Source organism: Sphaeramia orbicularis, chromosome 12 (assembly GCF_902148855.1).
Source record: "Sphaeramia orbicularis chromosome 12, fSphaOr1.1, whole genome shotgun sequence".
NCBI classification, from domain to species: Eukaryota; Metazoa; Chordata; class Actinopteri; order Kurtiformes; family Apogonidae; genus Sphaeramia; species Sphaeramia orbicularis.
The window spans coordinates 39,253,292-39,273,220 of NC_043968.1; the positions used below are offsets into that span (position 1 = coordinate 39,253,292).

General features: G+C 39.6%; 1 protein-coding gene across 10 annotated transcripts in view; it reads right to left on the reverse strand.

Moving 5' to 3' along the window:
• Window positions 1–19,929, reverse strand: part of ppfia2 (PTPRF interacting protein alpha 2) — a 200,122-nt gene that overhangs the window by 173,230 nt on the left and 6,963 nt on the right. For all 10 annotated transcript variants that reach the window (XM_030148916.1, XM_030148913.1, XM_030148920.1 and 7 more), the window contains exon 2: window positions 11,611–11,866. In XM_030148916.1, coding sequence (XP_030004776.1) covers window positions 11,611–11,859 — 249 coding nt within the window. In that variant the 5' untranslated portion in view covers window positions 11,860–11,866. The remainder of the gene's footprint in view (window positions 1–11,610; window positions 11,867–19,929) is intronic.

Consider the following 19,929-nt stretch of genomic DNA (forward strand, 5'->3'; position numbering starts at 1 on the left):
GCGCAGACTGTTTGGAAAGATGCAGTTATGGGGAGACACAGAGGATCAACTCCTTGGAGAGTATGAGCAAGTCATTATATTTCACCTTCAAAGATTTTGTTCCCGTCCTTGTCACACAATGCCATCCATGAAAGAAGAAAATCATATACAATATAGGTCACTTGCTGATGCTATATAAAGCTCTACAGCTGAGTTGAAGCTCATCTGAGTGAATGCATATGTGGCCTTGAGGTAGCTGGGGGCAGAAGGGGACATCTGCTCTCAGAGAACCAACTCAATGACTTGTGTTATGATGTGATGATTATACTTTCCATTACACTTTGTAGATTGTATATGACAAATCAAAATTAAGCATCTACACAATTCAACCCAACTGTCCTGTCTGTATTCCTCAAAAGTTCCCCGTTATTATTTCCTTCGAAAGACTGGCAAATAGTGTAAAACAAATAGGTGTGATGAGTTTACAGATCACCTCTGCAGCTCTGTGCTCCTAATATTTGAGAAAAAGCTGCACAGCTCTTCGCACCACTTTATAGGTTGGAGCTTTAATGCAGCGGTGCAAGCAAAACATCATGGGATTGGCTCTCTTAGGAGTCCTTGAACAAGATTATCAGCCGTCGCCAAAAGCCAGTGACATCATGCTCTATTTTTGTCTTCAAGTGGAGCATTCAGAAGCTAAAAGGTGTCCTTTAATGGAGACCAGCTGTATGTTCCAAAACACTGGTCAAGACCAAAGTCCTGTTCTGAGTCCATCCAAAATGCCAAAAACTGTATTCTAATGAATCTTCTTTCAGAGTGTGTTTAGGATACTATCAGTTTTTAATGTTTAATTTGTCATAAGACAGCCCACATATTGTACATTACATGATGTGTGGGTTGATGTCTTAGCCAATGAAGACCCTTATCATGGAAATCAGCAGGGGGTCAGATCTATACCAACAGAGGATGGGATCTGATCGAAGGGCAAATGGTTCTTTGACTTCTTTGTTATACTTCTTCACATATGGGTTAATGAGAGATAGTTTTAACCAGTCATTAAATCATTTCATTTGCTGTATGTGTCACAGTAGAGACAAGGAGAAACTGGTGCATGTAATGCTCATGAGCGGTGGAGGCAAAATAAACAAGTGATTTTTAGAAGAAGCATTACAATATCCAGGTCTGCACAGCAAAGACTACTAAGTACTGGCCATAACCTAATTTCACTCTGCTCACTTACGTGCTTCCCAAGAGACCAGTTCTCTAATTCATTCAGACAACGCCAGTAAGCAGCATGAGTATGTGCATATGAGTGTCTCAGTGTGTATTTGATGTTTTTGTAGGGAGGAGATGTGGCCTAATATTTAGGATTTTCTGTGTTTTACCTCAAGGTCTGAGTCATGGCCAAGATCTAACCACAGTGGTGCAACATCTAACACCTACGCCCTCACACGCACCTCCCATAAAAACACACTCACATGTCTGTGTTTTGTTCTGTAGAGGAGATGACATCGAAATGTTCATTGTCTACCTACACTGTGTCATTTCTGTAAAGTAAATGATTCATCATGTAATGGTTCTGGGAACATTTCAACTCACCCGGAGAGTTTGCAGTATTTCTTAAAAAAGGAAAGTACGTCATTGATTCATTTGTATCATGCAAACACAATGAAAGAAGCTTGGTTTTAACATGTGCTGCAAAAGGAACTAAATCTAACCTAAATCTTGTATGGCCACTGATTTCCATAGATGGATTAACTACTAACCAACAGGGCTACTGGGTCATGAGAATTCACTTCATTCTCTGTCTGCTCTTCCCATTGCATCTGTTACTGCTAGTTAACTAGCAGCTTACTAGTTAAAGCTGAAAAGTTAACATGTTTGTGAATCTAAATGTTGTCCTGGAAGCTGCAGAGAATTCTGAATGATTAGATGATGGTAAAACTAAACACTTTCTAAAAATGACAGAAAAAAAGACCTCTTCATTTATTTATTATAGGATGCATCCATGCACTATGGATACAGTATGTATGTGGCAGTGATACATCCCTCAGTGAGCTCAATTTAACATTGAAATATAAATGTTACTTGTGCCAGAAGCAACTAATGGATAACAACACATTTAGAGAAAGTGTAATTTTGGCTATTAATCTGCTGGACAGTTAAACGCATTTGTAGCCTCTACTGTGTATGAGGAGGAGATTTTATGCTCTGGCCACAAAATAAAGTCATCTATTGCAAATGATTCTACTTGAGCATTTTTACATCATTAGTCAACTACTGTCTCAGGGTTTATGGTCAACATCTGGATCAATCAATAATGTCAAGTCATCATTCATCTGTTCTTTAAGGATCTACTTCAGTAAAAGGTAATGTTTCAAGTCTTAATTTTTCAATGTTCTCTATTGTTAGTCCACCCATGCTACATATAAAAGCAATACATACAGAAGAGGAATAAAACTGCATTTCTCAGGATCCTCATTGTGTGTGAGAGTTAAAAGAGCAAAACTGTAAAAAAATAAAACAAAATCAAATCAAATAGAATAAAATAAAATAGAAAATTACAACTTGCACAAAAATGTTCATGTGAAAATTACTTGGTTCCACAAACGCTAACTGTAAGAACAACTCCCTCAACCTTTTAAAACTGATGTGGTACGTGAGAAAGATTAAAAATGTATACCAAGCAATTGCAAATTAAAAGCAGTATCTTTGCTGTAAAAAATATTTTATTCTACAACTGGATCTGCCAAGCTGGAGTAATTAATTTTCATCTAAAGTTACACAATATTGCAGACAACTTGAATGACTGGTGTCACATGGATCCCCCTCTCCATAATACATATTTGAATTAACTTAAAGCACACAAATGCCTTTGTTGCTCAAAATATACATAATATGTAGTACTTTTGTTCTCCTGTTTGAATTTGTCAATGGCGTTAATGTATTATGATAGTAAAAACTTGTAGTACATTGCTACAAAACTCTTTCATTGCAGGTTTGGACACTAACCATAACTATAATCAACACCTCTTTTACACATTTGATTCTGCAAAAAACGGCCAAGCTGTTTTTCGGTTAGCTTTGGCTCACCATTAATACTGACTGTTGAATATTCTTCTGAGCCACAGAAAGCTGAAAATGAATTGGCTAAAAGCACACTTCACAGGTTTGCACATTAAATCTCACTAAACAAATGGTTGAAGGTGTGCAGCAGTACGGAAAGTTCCATATTATGAATCTGACTATTTTTTTTACATGTGCCTGACTTCTAACATCTAAAATTTAAACACTTAATGTGATCTTTGAGTACACTGACTTCAAGAGACAATAACCCTTAAGAAGACTATATGCAAGCAGCTGCTGTCTCCTTGTTAGGCTGATCTAGTGTTCCTCCAACTTCCTGACTTTACAGCACTCCAGTGCCCTACTGTGCTGTTCATTAGAGAGATAATTACATCTGCAGGAGATCCTTCTGCACAGTCTTGTCACCTTGCTGTGTCTGATCAGAAGCACTACCATTCCTCTTCTTCTGTTTCCCCAGCCAACCCACTGTCAGACAGCGGTCAACCAGCATCCAGTGCTTGGTGATGGCACTGGTAGCGATGATTCATCCAGAGGAGGGCTAGATCTGTCTCCTTAATCAGACCCTAACCTTTCAAGGATATTGATCAAGCATCTCTGTCAGAGCCATTACAGACACTCGATGCATTCAATGTCTGCCAAAGGCCTATCCCTGCTTCTATCAATCTGCAGAAGATGAAAGGGAGGGAAGAATTAAGAGAAGAAAAGAAAAACAAGGCTTTGATAGTAAATTGAACAGAAAAATCAGTATGTACAAATGTATGTACAAACCTCTGTACTTATTTCTTATTGCATATTCTAATTCTAATTCTAATTCTAATTCTAACAAGACTAAGTTAAGGGAAAAAGCTCCTCTTGATGAACTCCTAGACAGCTCACTCTTGACTGTCTTTGCACAATTTCCTCCTTTCTTCTTGCCATGCATCAACCCCACATCTAGCCTTCAGGCAACATGAACTGGGGCACAAACAATAACAGTAATCATGGAAAATCATGTGCTGCTCTGACGGAGAAGACCAGCTGACTGGCTGACTACTGGAGCCCAGAGGGCCTCCCGTTCAAGCAACAGAGACAGTGAGAGGGTGGAGGGAGAAAACAGTGAGAAGAGAGGAAAGAGGAAAAGGATTCACCTCTTGTCCCCTCTTCCTTGACAAGCTTAGTCATCTTTGTTTCCACACTCTGCCCTTGTCAGAGATCTTCATCGTCTTCCCTCCTGCCTCCCACTGCCATCCCATCACATCTCTTTGTTCACCCCCTCGGAGGTACATAAAGTGGTATATTCCATGACCACAAACACTTTGTTGATATTGGCTAAAGCTATAAGAAGGATGGGATGACATTGTGGCCAGACACTGACAATTTGCTGAGCCATATACGATTAAAAGTGATGTGTCGGATCATTGACTTAAAGTATTCATGTGCATGGTGATTATCCATTGGATAAATCTACTGGAAACCTAATTACGGATCTTTGTACAAAAGTGTTACACTCATAAAAAATAAATCATGTTCCCAGTGTTAGTCCTCATTCATATGATTTAAGCTGGAGCCAGTTTGATATTCATGAATGAGAAAACCACATACGATCAATTGACTGCTCTGTGCAGTAATCTAGTGCAGTCTTAGCTTTCATTACAACATACAGTAGATGTGTGATTGATCAATTGGCTGGTATCTTATTACAGTCTGGGCAGGCAGAGAAAGCACTCATCTGGAGAGCTTCTAGTCTGCACAACATGTATACTGTACTGCTAGGCCAAAATTGTGCCTTAATGCAGCCACACACATTTACAGATTTCCTGTTTTCATACATCTAAAGGTCAGCTGGGGATCTGATGAACCCTACCAACAGGAGCCATATCAGGGGGAGGATTTTCTTCTGTCTGCCTCCTTTTCAGAGAGATTGTGCAAAAATTACTGCTCCATGTTTCATGATACTTTGGAAGGTAGGATTCGGCAATATGGTGGGATGTACTGTGCAACAGTAGATATGCATCCATGAGTAGAGGTTTGGCCATATTGTTCATAGAGGAGTTAGCGTGATTTGATGTTGCAATCTCATGCATTCAACTGCCCCTTCAGGTAAAGTAATGTGGACAAGCAAGACTGCATCGCATGTGAAAACTAAAATCATTGCATAACATAGACTTGTGTGTGCTGGATTTTTATTTTAACATTGTGATAAGTTTTTTTCAGCTGTTAAATTCCAAATAAAAGAGTAAAATATTAAAATGTGATGAGGTAAAGTTATTTTAAACCCTTTATTAATTGCCAAATCTGAACAATTGACAAAGAGTACAATGTTACTATGCTATAAATTACATAAATAACAGATGATTTTGGCAATATCGATATACATGAAGGATGTGGGATGTTAAGTAGGGACCTATGAATATTCCTCTGACATGAATGAGCAAGATATGGCATTAGATATTTAATTTTGAGGGGTCTTGGTGAAGGTACAAATGTCATGGTGATAACACAATTCAACAAATAAAATGATTATGTGTTCAGCATCTCTGTGACTAAAACTGAAATATGTCTTCACCTTAGTGCTAGTGACCAGGATCAGCAGGAGCAGAAGCTGCTGCAGAGTACATCAGCAGCAGCAGCTTTCATGAGACCCTGTTTGGCAACAGTAAACAAACAGCATGGGGAGAAGGCTCCCGCAACCCCTCAGGGCCCTTCGAGTACAGTAACGCACAGCTGAGTGCTCCAGAGAATGCTGCCTGTCTGCCAGTTTCCCCGCTTGTTTCACGATACGGGGGGGGGAGGGAGGGAGGAGAGAGGGAGAAGGGAGGGGGTAGAGGTCACATGTGTGTGATGCTGCAGGCTTGGGGATGTCTACACGCTTTACATGTCTTTTTCTATCTCTTCTATTAGACTGAGTCTATCGAGTACTAGTGGGGAGTGGCTCCAGATTCACTCTAACAGTGGAAAACAAGCCAGAATAATAACAAGACCAAAAAAAAAGGCTTTCACTGACAGAGGTGCCCCACACTTCCCAAGAGACTTGCAGTTAGAGGCAAGAACAAATTGCTCATCCCTGGAACAAAACACACTATATTGTAGAAATACAGGTGAGGGCAAAATCATTGCTGTATTTGCTGTGAAAAGTTTACCCACCTGTTCTAAGAGAAGTGAAGTGTTAACAATGTGCATGTAAGTTACAGTTACAGGGTAAAAAAGCCTATCATTTGTCCCACGTTGTTGGGTGTTTAGCTTTAGACAATCATAGTCTTGAGTCCTAAACTACTGATCTTGACAGAAAAATCATGGCCACTTGGTGGTTTTTGACTCCAGGTCACCAGTCTAACTCATTATAATTTCTAAGAATCAAAGGCTACATCTAAAGCATTTCTCAAAGAAACAAGCCACAGATATTACAGAGCCATCTTTGAAGCCCACATCACTATCTGGTACTCAAAAGGCATATTTTTGGTTTGGTGTTTCTTTCAATGTGATGACCGAGTTGGAAGTTCCTTAAATGTAAAGTACTGTATATGTCTTGATGGGCGTATGAGTCATACAGCTCAGATTCACCACTCCCATTATTCTGTTCTGTAACTGAATGTCGAGATGAAATGTAAAAGTAGAAGTCAAGGGAGAATGAGTGAGAGGGAAGGAAGGGATATACAGAAAGGATGGGGGGACAGTAGGATTTTTATGCATGTAAGAGGGCGACGCAGTGTTGCCTGGCAGCATTGAACGGGGACGGCAAATGTCACTCCAATCAGTCGAAAGTGTCAAGACGAGCAGCGGAGCTGTGACCTCTGATGGAAAGAGGGGAGAAGCAGAGGAGTAGAAGGAGACACAAGGCAAAGTGCAAAACAACAGAAAAGGCAGTGACAGCAAAAACACAAAGCATGAGGGAGGAGGAAGGAGGAAGGAGAACAAGATGGAGGGAAGTTTGTGGTGGGCCAACGCCTAATCCTGCCAACGCTCCAGGCTTCAGGAACAGAGGAGGGATATCAGTAAAGACACAGTCACAGCCTGCCTATCGTCTAAATGAGGCCACTTGTGTCTTTAGCAAAGAAGCTCTGCTGCTTCTCTTCTCATTCACTACCCTCTCTGCCGTTTCAGACAAGGGAGAAAGACCTGGAAGAAATTTTTGGCCCCTGTAAAAATCCAACTATGTGATTATCCAACGGCTGCACCTCACTGCTAGTCCTTAAAACTGTTGCAAAATTACATCTGTGTTGCATTAGTCCTGTTATCAAAGAGGTGTCAGATGCAATGTAAAATAGTTAAAGGGCAGAGAAATGCATTTGTGCCTGTATAAAGGCTATGTCTGTGAAATAAGACCCACACTGTCCAAAAGAAGAGAAAAGCAAAATCTGCCTCATATTAACCCTGTTAAGTTGACATTTTCGCCACGTTTTTATTGATATTTTTTTCATTTTATGCTGTAGACTAGAAGCACTCGGAGAGCGCAGACCTCCGCCAAGGCTGATCAGTGGCCCCCCCCCCCGTGGGCCCCCCCACCCCCGATCACCACCAAAATTTAATCATTTCTTCCTTATCCCATTTCTAACAAACCCTGAAAATTTCATCCAAATCTGTCCATAACTTTTTGAGTTATGTTGCACACTAACGGACAGACAAACAGACAGACAGACAAACAAACAAACAAACAAACAAACAAACAAACCCTGGCAAAAACATAACCTCCTTGGCAGAGGTAAAAAGTGGAGAATTGAAATGGAGAATCTTATCTTTCCATTCCAAACTTCACTGATGTCTCATGTGAATGACAGCTGGAGTTAGAGGACCAATCACTGATCAATACACACGTCTTCACCTCTTACTGTACGGAATTGGATCAGTGTTTTGTCTGTGTGGCTTTCTCATTTGCACACATCTAATGAAGCTTAATATGTAATCTGAAGCCATTACTCAGCTTCATTTGATGAAAATAGAATGATAGACAATATTTAGGCTCAGAAGATGGTACTACAAAATGTCATTTTAGACATGTTTTCTACACTTACCTATTAATTCATCCATATATTCTCCTGGTTTTGTGAAGCTAAGACTTCGGTAAACCTATTTTAAGCACCAAAACACTTCATCCAAATAAGTGAAGGTGTATTTTGTTGTTTGTTGCTGTTGGAATGACTTTGGGCGTTTTCACACCTGGATTGATTGGAGCCGTTGTTACGGAACAAGTCTTCAGCTTGGTTCGATTGGGCATATGTGAAAGCAGTAATTGCGCTTCGTTCTGGGACAAAACAACCGAACTGAGACCGCTTGGAAGAGGTGGTCTCAGCTCAGTTGCAATCGCGCCGCAGAGCTGTTCATTTACAGTGTGAACATGACCACAGTGATAGAAATAGACAACTACAGTTTTCTCTACCACTCTGAGCGGGGCCAGTTCCAGATAGTCATATATGAGGTGGAAATCAGGAATGTGAAGGGGGCACATGCCACTGGGGATATTATACGGGGGTGCGTTCTGTACCATACGTACCTCACAATGAGTACACGCAGATCATACGACCTTACAAAGTGAAAAATAAAACTTATGACACTTCACTAATTCCTCTAAGTCTTCCACTGTTGTGCAGCTCATTTTCTTTGTCCTTACCTTTGTAAACTTTAATTTGAGGGGGCAGGACATTTGTTTAAGGGGGCATTGCCTACAACCAGGCCCGACTCTGAGTATGATATGCTGCAATGTTGCAAACCTTACCATGAAGTAGAGCTGCTCTCTCAAAAAAGTGTTGCTGCCAGATGTAAACAGACAGTAGGCTTCCACCTGTTTACATGGGTGTGGTGTTGGGGGCATGGAGCAGTGTGAACACGAACTGAAACAAGGTGATGTACAACACTGTAACACATTGTAATACATTACTCCCTGAATCAGAATGAAATTCTGGTGTGAAAACACCCTTTAATTACTACAGTCTCTTGTCCCAGGATCTGTTATCTCTACAAGTTCCAAAAGTCAGAACAGAACTGGGAAAGAAAGCTTTTAAATGTTCTGCCCACTGCCTGGAACAGAGGAAGATAAAACTGAAAGAACTGGTCTCTTTAAATACATTCAAAGTCATTCTAAATGAATGGGAAAAGGATAAATCAGGATGTAGATGTTTTTCTAATTGATTGAATCTGGTTCTGAATTAGTTTGAGATGCTTTTTATACTTTTGGCACCTTTTAAATTGTTGATGGTGTTTTATATGTATGTTCTTAGTTTAGTGATTTATGTGGGGTTTTAGAGCTGACTTTTATTGTGTTTTATGTATATTTTTAGTGTAGATGTATGTTAGATTTAATGTATGGCTGTGACTTCTACTGCTGCTGTTTTGGCTAGGACATTCTTGAAAAAAAGAGATTTTAATCACAATGAGCTTTTTCCTGGTTAAATAAAGTTTAAATAAATAAAATAAAATAAAATAAAATAAAATTTCACAAGAGATTTGAACCTTTTCACAAATCTGACTTCAAAGTTTCAGCATTGGGGCTGAATTTTCTCTTCCAGTGCTCTAGGTGAAAAACGGGCCTCAGTTTACATAAAACTGTGGCAGTTCTGAACATTTTGATATAAAACACTGTGAGTATTGTGTTATTTGTAAAATTGCAAATTAAAGAAACAATGTAAAAATTGAAAAAATACTGTTAGACCTCAGAGGGTTACACAAAATCACCAACAGAGCCACATTCCTTATGATAATGCCCCCATATAATTACCAAGATCTGACAAACCTCTTCATAAACCATTACAGTAACATCATACAGACCAATAAGATGCCATCAGATTAATTAATAAAGTCGTTTGTTCCATGACGTCGCTAGGAGGATCAGATTAATAAAGTGACATCTAATTTAAGCTGGATGCCAGGGGAAACACCAGAACAGTATGTCAGCTCTGTCATTACACAATGACAACCAATATATCACCACAACGCAGAGCCTTACTGCCACTGGAAACTGTCTGATGATAGAAATGTTATTTCACTTTGGCAGCCCTGGATGCTTCCTCTGAAAATGAAGTGGTGGGAATGTTTAGACAGAAAGGACAGCACAGCTTTGTTACTCCAAAGACATGCTTTCAAATGTGGAATGTATGTATGACGTAAGATTGATGTGTTTTTGCTCTGTTCTGTTCAATGTGTTGCTGTAGGTATTGTGGGAAAAAATCTATGAAAAGCATTTTGTAGTGCTCAAGTTTTCCCTTTTTTGTCTTGTATCCTCAACTGTATTATGTCCACTGTGTAACTACTGAGAAGGATAAAAACCCTGAGGCTAAAGTATGAGCTGGAGACCAAATAACTCCAGGTTCAGACCTACGATATGAAGTGAATTCAAGATGAAAACACAGCAAAGGGAGACTGTTAAACAAAGGCATAGGATCTTGACACAGAGACTCCAAAAATCTGCTCTGGTGTGTCAGAAGGAGGTGGAAGTGGGTTAACTCAAATTATTCTAAAGGCCAAGGGGCTTGATGAAAAAATACAGATACTGAGAAATGCTTTTTTGGGGTAGAATAATTCAAAATGGCAAGAAGGAAGATTATTTTAACACTTCAAACCCCTTTTAAGCCTTAATGTGAGATCACACCAAAGCCAACACAGACACAGTGTGTGCCTTGCCTGTGTCTCTAAAACCATGCAGATTACTGTGCTATCGGCTCGCACCGCCTGCGAACAAAGTCCTTCTCTCTCTACCAGCAAACCTCTAGAGTCTTCTGGAAAGAGAGTGAGGATAGCATGTGACTAGAATTACTGACACACTTTCAGAAAATGCTAATCTCCGCTTACTGTAGGAATTATTACATAAGTCATTTCATCTTCTATATATTGCCTAAAATGATCAAGTCGCATTTCGATTATATTTCCCTACGGTGACAACAAATAAAGGCAATACTGCAGTTTCATGCAACTGACATCAATGAATACACACTGAATCTGCTTAATTTGACCGCTGACAAAGACTCAGTTTTGGTTGATAATGAAGACATTTGTGGTGGATAAAATACAAAATGGCTGCACCGCCACAAATACTAACATACACTGTTGGTGCACACACTTTATTCGGTACGACAGTAAAATCCAGCAGTCTAACATGTTTTCAAACCCCACTCAACAAGTATTTTAAAGGCTGCGGAAACGCAGCTAATTCTTAACACTCTCTTAAACCATAAACCTTTTGTGCACAATTTCATTTGGAGTCAATTAGAGCCAATGAGTTGGAAAATTCGCCAAAGTAAAGCTAATGAAAATACAATATTTGTGCCACCATGCTTTAGGTATAATCAAGTGGAGTACTATAAATTAAAAGATAATTACCAAGTTTCAAAGAGAGATACTGCTCTGCAATAATAGCGGTTACATTATATTTGTAAAATTACCAATTGTAGCTCATTTAGTGAAAGGACTTGTAGGAATTCAAATGAGAAAAAGCACGAATAGACGACATAATGTAACAAGACACAAGAAGCAACTAACAACTATAACAACAATCAAAAACACACAAATTAGTGTGACTAAATCTCATCCGTGCTCGAAAACCTGAGTTCAAAGCGACATACTGCAGCTGGGACATACCTGTGGCAGAGCGGAGCTGAGCTGGCGCTGGAGTGAGTCACGATCATAGATGACATCCTGAAGGTGCTGCTGGGCCAGACCCAGGCTTTCCTGGGTCTCTCTCAGAGTGTCCAACAGTCGGTCCCTCTCATCTAACATGTTGACCATCAGCTGCTCAAAGTGGGAATCTGGATCCGAGGCACTGCTCTGAGAGCCCCGCTGGCTCAGCGCAGTGTCCTCGCTGATGGTGGGCATCACTTCGCACATCATCTTGGCTCTGTCAGGAGGGAAGGACAGGGACTTTAGCTGAAACCTGAAGGATTTGCCAAATATATACACACTGCCTGGTGAAAACAAAAGTCGCCACCTAGATTTAACGAAGCAAATAGTTCACATTCTTCCTTTGGATAATTACTGCAGTGATTAATAAGTTCTTTAACTCTTACTGATGCAATGAGTAGCTTCTAATTTCTTAATCAACCGTCAGTCTGATAGAGAGAATAAAGCTTGGACTGTGTTTCAATGGAAAAATGTCATGTGGTCTGATAAGTCCACATTGACCCTTTTCCAGAGTGATCGTCAGGGTGAGAAGAGAGGCAAATGAAGTGATTACCCATCATGCCTAGTGCCTACAATCCAAGCCTGTGGGGGCAGTGTTAGGGATAGGAATCGTTTAGAATTTAACAATTCCGATTCCATTATCGATATTGCTTATCAATCCGATTCCTTATTGATTCTCATTGGGTGAGGAAATAAAAGAGTACAAATGGGTGTGTTTGCATTAACTGTCTTTTATATTTCCATCTCTGCACAGAAAATATAACATATACAGTATGTACGAATGATAACAGACAACGCGGGGGTGGGGTGGTGGGGTGGGGGTACAGTTAAAGTGAAACTAAAGATGCTTTACTAATTCCTCTATAGCCGCATTTCCACTACGTGGAACCGGTTCGACTCGGCTCGGCTTGTCTCCCATTGTTGTGCACCTCATTTCCTTCCCCCTACCTTCGGAAACTTGTATTTGAGGAGTTACAACGTTTATTGTCCGCACCAGAACCGGCCCGGCATTCACTCTGCCGCTACATTCACAAGCACCGCTGTGTATCAAATACGTGACATTCCTGTAAATGATTCACATGCTGTGGACAAATGTTTGAGGATATTGTTGGGATTCCACCCTTTTGAAGACATGGAAGCTTTGACAGTGTTCCAAGTAAGTGGACCTGGTGTCATGTTTTTAGACCGTTTCTGCCTCAACGCCATGTTAGCTACGTTCTGACCAAAACAATGCAGCGTACGTGTGACGTCATCGCGCATGCACAACGAAGGTGGAATGGATAAGCAGAATTGTTAAGCAGGCAGGCAAACGATTCCAAGGAATCGAGCTACTGGGAACTGGTTCTCAAAAAAGAACTAGTTCTCGATTCCCATCCCAGGCAGTGTTACGATCTAGGGTTGATTCAGGTGGTCAGGTCTTGGTTCAACGATATATTTCCATAAAATGACATCATCTGAATACCTAAAAACACTGAATATTGAATGCAGTTTTACTTCCCTGATGACACAGACATATGCCAAGATGAAAATGCATGGAAACATCAGGATCAGATTGTAAAAGAGTGGTTCAGGGAACATGAGACATCATTTTCACACATGAATTTGCCACCACTGAGTCCAGACCTGAACTGAGAATCTTTGGGATGTGATGGAGAAGACTTTACACAGTGGTTAAACTCACCCATCATCAATACAAGATCCTGGCAAAAACTAAAAATGAAACTATGGACAGAAATAAATGTTGTGACATTGTATAAGTTTATTAAAATGATGTCAGGGTGAATGTGTGCTATAAACAAAGCTAAAGGCAATATTGTGTGACCATGTTTTTGGCAGAGGTGGGTAATCCCAGGTTCATCACGTCAAAGTCCTGCCATGTTTTGGTTCCAACTTGTTCACTGAACCAGCCCATTTTGATGAGCACAATTCCTCATCCAGGTAGATGGATAATTAGTGGAATCACCTGTGTTAAGTAAAGAGGTTGGAACCAATACATGGCAGCACTTTGACTTAATGAACCTGGGATTACCCACCTCTGGTTTGGTCTGGCAGTGTATACACCCACAGGAAACCCATAGAACCAATCCATACATCCAACATTTACATCAAGTGTTCAGTGATAAATGTTAAATTCAGGCTGTTCCTGTAGATCATACCTGAGCCAAATGAATAGACAGAGAGACAGAAGCAAAGCCCTCTTCAGCTTTGTTTGTAAAGATGCCAACTAGAAGCACTCGGAGAGCGCAGACCTCCACCAAGGCGGATCAGTGCCCGGATTTGGATGAAAATTTCAGGAAATGTTGATACTGGCACAAGGAACAAATGATTACATTTTGGTGGTGATCGGGGTGGGGGTGGGGGGCACGGGGGCCCACTGATCTGCCTTGGTGGAGGTCTGCGCTGTCTTTTCTAGAAAAGCACTCGAAGAGTGCAGACCTTCACCAAGGCAGATCAGTGGGCCCCCATGGCCCCCCCCCGCCACACACACACACCCCACCCCCGATCACCACCAAAATTCAATCATTTGTTCCTTGTGCCAGTATCAACATTTCCTGAAATTTTCATCCAACTACATCCATAAGTTTTTGAGTTATCTTGCACACAAACAGACAAACCAACGCCGACAAAAACCCAACCTCCTTGGCAGAGGTAATAACTGTGACAGCAGCCTTTTCAGAATAGATGTCACTGCAAATAAAATCTATACATGATCTGTTAAATGCCTGTAGATGGCATGGTGTAGTCTGTCTTTTGCTAAATGAAAGTTAAGTTTCAAAGTCTCATTTATTTAACCTTTAAAGGGCAACTCAGCATCACTCACAGCTTCGCTGAACTACCTGTGAGTCCAAACTAGGGATGTAAACAATTAATCGACTATCAATTAATTGTCAATAAGAATTTGCTCGATTAAATTATTAATTGGCGGTTAATTGCCCTTTTCCATGGTGGGATTTGTGGTGTCAACAGTAGGGGGCACAACTTCCCAAACTAAGCTTCATCGCTGAAGTTGATTAACGCCGTGGCTGGGATAGCTGGTCATCGAACCAGAACATGGTGTTGATGAGTTAGAATCACTTTAGGGACATAGTGGAGTGAAACACAGCCTGTTTGTGGGAGCGGTGCACCCCCGCCTAAATACACGTATAACTCCGGGGTCGGGTCCCGGATGGAGTGTTTTCCCTGGAGGCTGGTGTAGTCCACAGTCATCTGGACTATCTGGTCAGTGAGACAGAAATTAAATCATTGGCATCTCCGCTGAAATCTCGCTCCACCATGTCAGTGATGCAAAGTCAGAAATGCCCATTTCTTCTAAACTGCCCCTCTTCCGATCCATTTATTTTATTGAATTTCTCTGTTGAATTTCTTTAGTTCTTCTCCATAAATGTCATTGCCTGTACTGTATCCAATGGTACAAGAAATCAATTATTAAGGATTATGACATGTTTTTTTTCATAAAGTATATAAGCAATATTTAGCTTTTATTCTTATAGACCCTATGGAAAAAGAAATTCAGGTCCTCAGGAAAATCATCGCTTATCAATTAATCATTAATCGATCAATAAGGTCAGCCAACGAATGATTAATGGATTAATCGATAATTTGCATCCCAAGTCCAAACCATAATAAAAAAAAGTTTATTTTCTGAAATCTATTAGACATGCACATGGAACAAAGCTCCTCGATTGGAGCTAAATGAAAAAAATTGTTAACTATACAACTGAACAACTGTGTGACCACAACAGTATCTGCTACATGTACTTCTGTGTGACCATCCACTATTACAGTTTCTATGGGGGCAGTGTGAAGCTATGTGACTGGGACTAACACAGTTGGAGCTCAGCTCAGCGTCACCCCGGCGTTTCAAAGCTGGAGAGACGTCTTGGGAGGCTGGGCGTTCTGCCCTAGATTTCACGCTTGTGCTGTTTAATGGGCCAGCCCAGATCGAGTTGCATAATACACCATATCTATGCTATAGTGGATATGTGTAGCCATATTCCAGCTTCCCCTGGGGGAGACGTGAGAGCCTCTGGAGTCATCCTACCCAAAGGGATGGTTCATGAGCAAGAACCAGGTTGGGTCATCGTACGTCACAGTCACATGATGAAGCAATAAGCTACAAAACAAGTCTATTTGTTTTAAAAAATGCCATAGAAAAAAAGTGACATTAGCCACAAGAAAAAAAGAAACTTAACTCACTGGGATAATATTCTTCTCTTCCTGATATGACAAGATGAAATATACTATAGAATATGTTTAATCTAAAAATGTATCATATTTGTTTTATTTCATTAACAAGAAACCTATTAGTAATAAATCTAAGAACAGGTATTTTGTGTTATTTTTTTCAGTGCTGGATCTGTAGAGCCCAGAAATAGTGACTACCCTCTCATTTATTATTACTAAACATGTAAAATACAATATGTATTTGAAATGACATTATATGGACAGTTTGAAGCTGCTGAAAGGCACAAATCTAGCAGTTTCCTCTTGCTTTCAGGATTTTTACAAACCTATGCTAAAATTAGACATAAAAAAGATAAAGAGGTTAGTAAGAGTCATCCTCTATAACTCAAATAAGCTTTTTAATTTTAAAAGTTTCTCACACAATCAGCATATTCAGTCATTGCAGAACCTCTACTGCTGAAATAATTATAATAAAATAAATAATTAATTAATTATAAAACAATTAGGAAGATGGTTTTACAGTTGTGTAGTATTTTATTTAACCTTAATTTAACCAGATAAAGTCCCACTGAGATCGAGATCTCTTTTACAAGGACAACATGGCCAAGAGGCCAGCAGCACACACCATAATGAAAAACAGGTTAAAAGATCAGTGATAACAACAAATTAAAAATTAAAAAAAAGCAATAATTTAGTGATAACATAAAGTAATAACAAGAGTTTGACAAAATTTTTGAAGTGCAATGTAAGTTAGTTTACCAGTAATTTTTAAAGTGCAAGATTTGGTTGAGGTAAGCAAACAATTTAAAATCATCGGCACTGTCCAAAGGATTCTCGCTATCTAGGCAGTAAAACGGTATGAAAAGCTTGTAATGAAATGAGTTCTGGTATTTTCAGCTCAGATTGAAGTAGTTTACTGTCGTTGCTGATTGCTCACCCTGGTCAGGTTTATTCTGTGAGATTTCAACGTCCCAAAGCCCAGACTCAGTCCCCTCTGGGCTGGTAATAATGGAAGGTCTGTGTCTCAGCATGTTCTGGCACTAAGCTGGGGTCTCCCATATCTTCTCCAGGCACCCGGCCAGACTCCCACCAGTTCACCATTCAGCCACCATCCGCTGCCGTTTAAACCTGAGAGACCCAGCCTGCACGCTGCTTGGCTGGACTCTCCACACACTTGGAGAACAGACCGGTGTACAGACTGGGATATCAGGAGTGCATTTTAAATAGGAGGTAGTGATTTATTCCTAACTCTGGATCAATACATGTAAATCTGTGTATTCTGATGCTGCATAAAAATCTATACGTGTTGAGCAGTGGATCAGAACTTTCAGTTCACGACTGATGCTGATTTGTGCGGTCTGTGTGCTTGTGATGGTTTACAGAAAAGAATATCCACCCTTTAATCATTTACCACTAGGGCTGAACAGCTGATTGAAATGTGGTTGAAATTGCAGTTTGGCAAGTACAATATCCAAATCTAACTTTGCAGGACATACAGTTTATTAACAAAAATAACGTGTTACTGCATATGTTTTAAAGAGGAGAGTGGTGCAATGAAGATGCCTCAGCCTCCAAATTATATAGTACAGACATAAAGAAGCATACATTTGGTACAGAGATGATGACTAAAAATATGTCATCATAACTTTTATGTCATAAAATACATTTGCATTCGTATTTGCACTGTTTAATACCCTTGTTACATTTGCACTGTTTACACCGTTACATGTATGTTTAGATTGTGTACAATGTTACATATACACATTTTTACAGTATATCTCTAATTTGCACATATTTCCATTGCACACTAATTTATATCGTATGTTTTTCTAATACTATGTCTGTATCTTTGTCTGTGTTGTTATTAAGATGTAAGTACACTGTCGCTGGCAGAGACCACCTGCAATCTTTTTGCACAACTGGTGTAATGATAATAAACCATATTCTATTCTATTCTATTCTATTCTATTCTATTCTATTCTATTCTATTCTATTCTATTCTATATAAATATGACCATTCTCACTAAATGCATCATTCATATTACAATCTCTCAGCCTTCTTTAACACAATGAAATTCTTTAACAAAATGTTAAAAGGAAGTTCTGTGGAGTCACATCTAAATCTGACGTGGACTCCATAATGCTCCCTGAATGCAACGCTGAAATCCTTGGCACATTTTGTCCTATTCAATTGTATTTTACTAAGCAAAGTATATTGAGGATGCTTTTTGACTTCATGGCAAATACAACCATCTTGTTTCTGTGCCCAGTGCGTTGATCTCACCATGACTCCATTTCAAATCATTCCTATTGTCTGAAAAATAATTAGATATGGAGTGAGAGTGAACAGACTGATCTGCATTTGTCTGTTCAAAGACAAATGACCGTCCTGAAAACTGAAAGGAAACCATCAGTGACACAGACACCATCATGTAATGCAAAGTGGTGGCATTGTTTTGAGCTAGTCTTGATTTTTAGATGTTATCAGAAACTGTGTTTGTGCAGTAAGTCATTAGTTAATCTCTATTAGAGAGCAGGGAAGCAGCAGTGATGACAGGTGTGAATGCGAACCAGATCCTCCTGGCCAGATAAACACTAATCAGAGGGAGATATGTAAAGTACCTGTGGGCTGAAGACTCTTGATGCCATCAGCTGGGATGCAGATGTTGTGTAGATTGTGCATGCTAGCACTGACAATACCACTTTCCCAATGAGTAGCCAATTTGACCCCTATTGAAATATCTACAGATATCTACAGAGCCTGAAACAGACTACTGATAGTGTGCAATGTAACATCACAGTGCATTATGATAATGCATACCAGGAAAAATACCCTCAAATTCCACAAGCGTGTCACAGTTTGGCTTAGCATAAATGCATGTCTAATAATGAATATGGAAGATTTTATCTGTCAGAAGGAATAAATTAGTATTAAAGAGACGAGGAATGTTGTATAAACAAGATGAAGCTTAAGTGACTGAATTTAGTGCAGCTGGTTAAAGATGTTAAATGTGAGGCTAAAATTATGCAGGAATCACAAGAGGGTGGAACTGCAACACGCTCAGTTGAACACGTGGTGGGCCACAGATGCACTGTAAAATGCACATAGACAGGCAGGGATCATTGGGCTTTTCTCTCCATGCCATATGCCAATCAATGAATAATTCAGGGTGGTGGAAAAGAGGTTTTCTTCCTAATCAGTGCAACAAATCCAAAGCCCTTTTTTCTGCCTAGCAGCCTCAGACAGACACCTGGCTCCAGACTCAAGTCTAACTGGCACAAACTCGCTGAGAAAACTTGCAACCAAACCTCAAGATAGATGCAAAGCAAAAACATTATCTAAAAAGTTTTAAAAGTTGTAGTTTACAGTGTGTTCCCCTCGGGATTTTCAGAAATATACACAAATGGTAAAAACTGATGTTTGCTACTAGATATCAGATCTTTTAAAAATAGAAGCCGACTCAAATTCTAAAAATATTAACCCATAAAGACCCAAACCTCCAAACCTCCCGCAACCAAAACCATCTACTGATCTAAAGACGTTTAATACCACTGGTCTACGAGGAAAATGCTTCCAGAATAAAAGTAATGAAATTTTACCACATGAGAGTCACTGATAAAGAAAAGTCAAGTCAAAAATGCTGGTTGGCTGAACTTTCCAAGATACAGCCTTGGGTCAAAATGTGAAATTCAAGAATTAACGAGAGAATGGGTTTAACTCAAAAGGAATATTTGTCTCAGAGCTACAAGATCTACTTCAAAACACTGTCTGCACATTAGAATACATTCACTTTACAGGTTCTATTTAGTGGAAGATTTATAAAACTATTATATAAATGTACATAAACCAATATATTTGTGTAATAACACTTTATCATATACCTTGAAAACATGAGCAAACCGGCACTTTTGTCATTTATTTTCCAATTAATCTTACTAAAATACGTAACATTTAGCACATTCAATGTCTGAAGCAAATCATTTCTAAAAAACTGTAGACCAGTGTACCTGCTGATTCACTAATTCTATCAATACATGTTAATAACTGGTGTAAAATACAGTTTGTCATCTTTTCATGGTCATCAGATCTGTCCC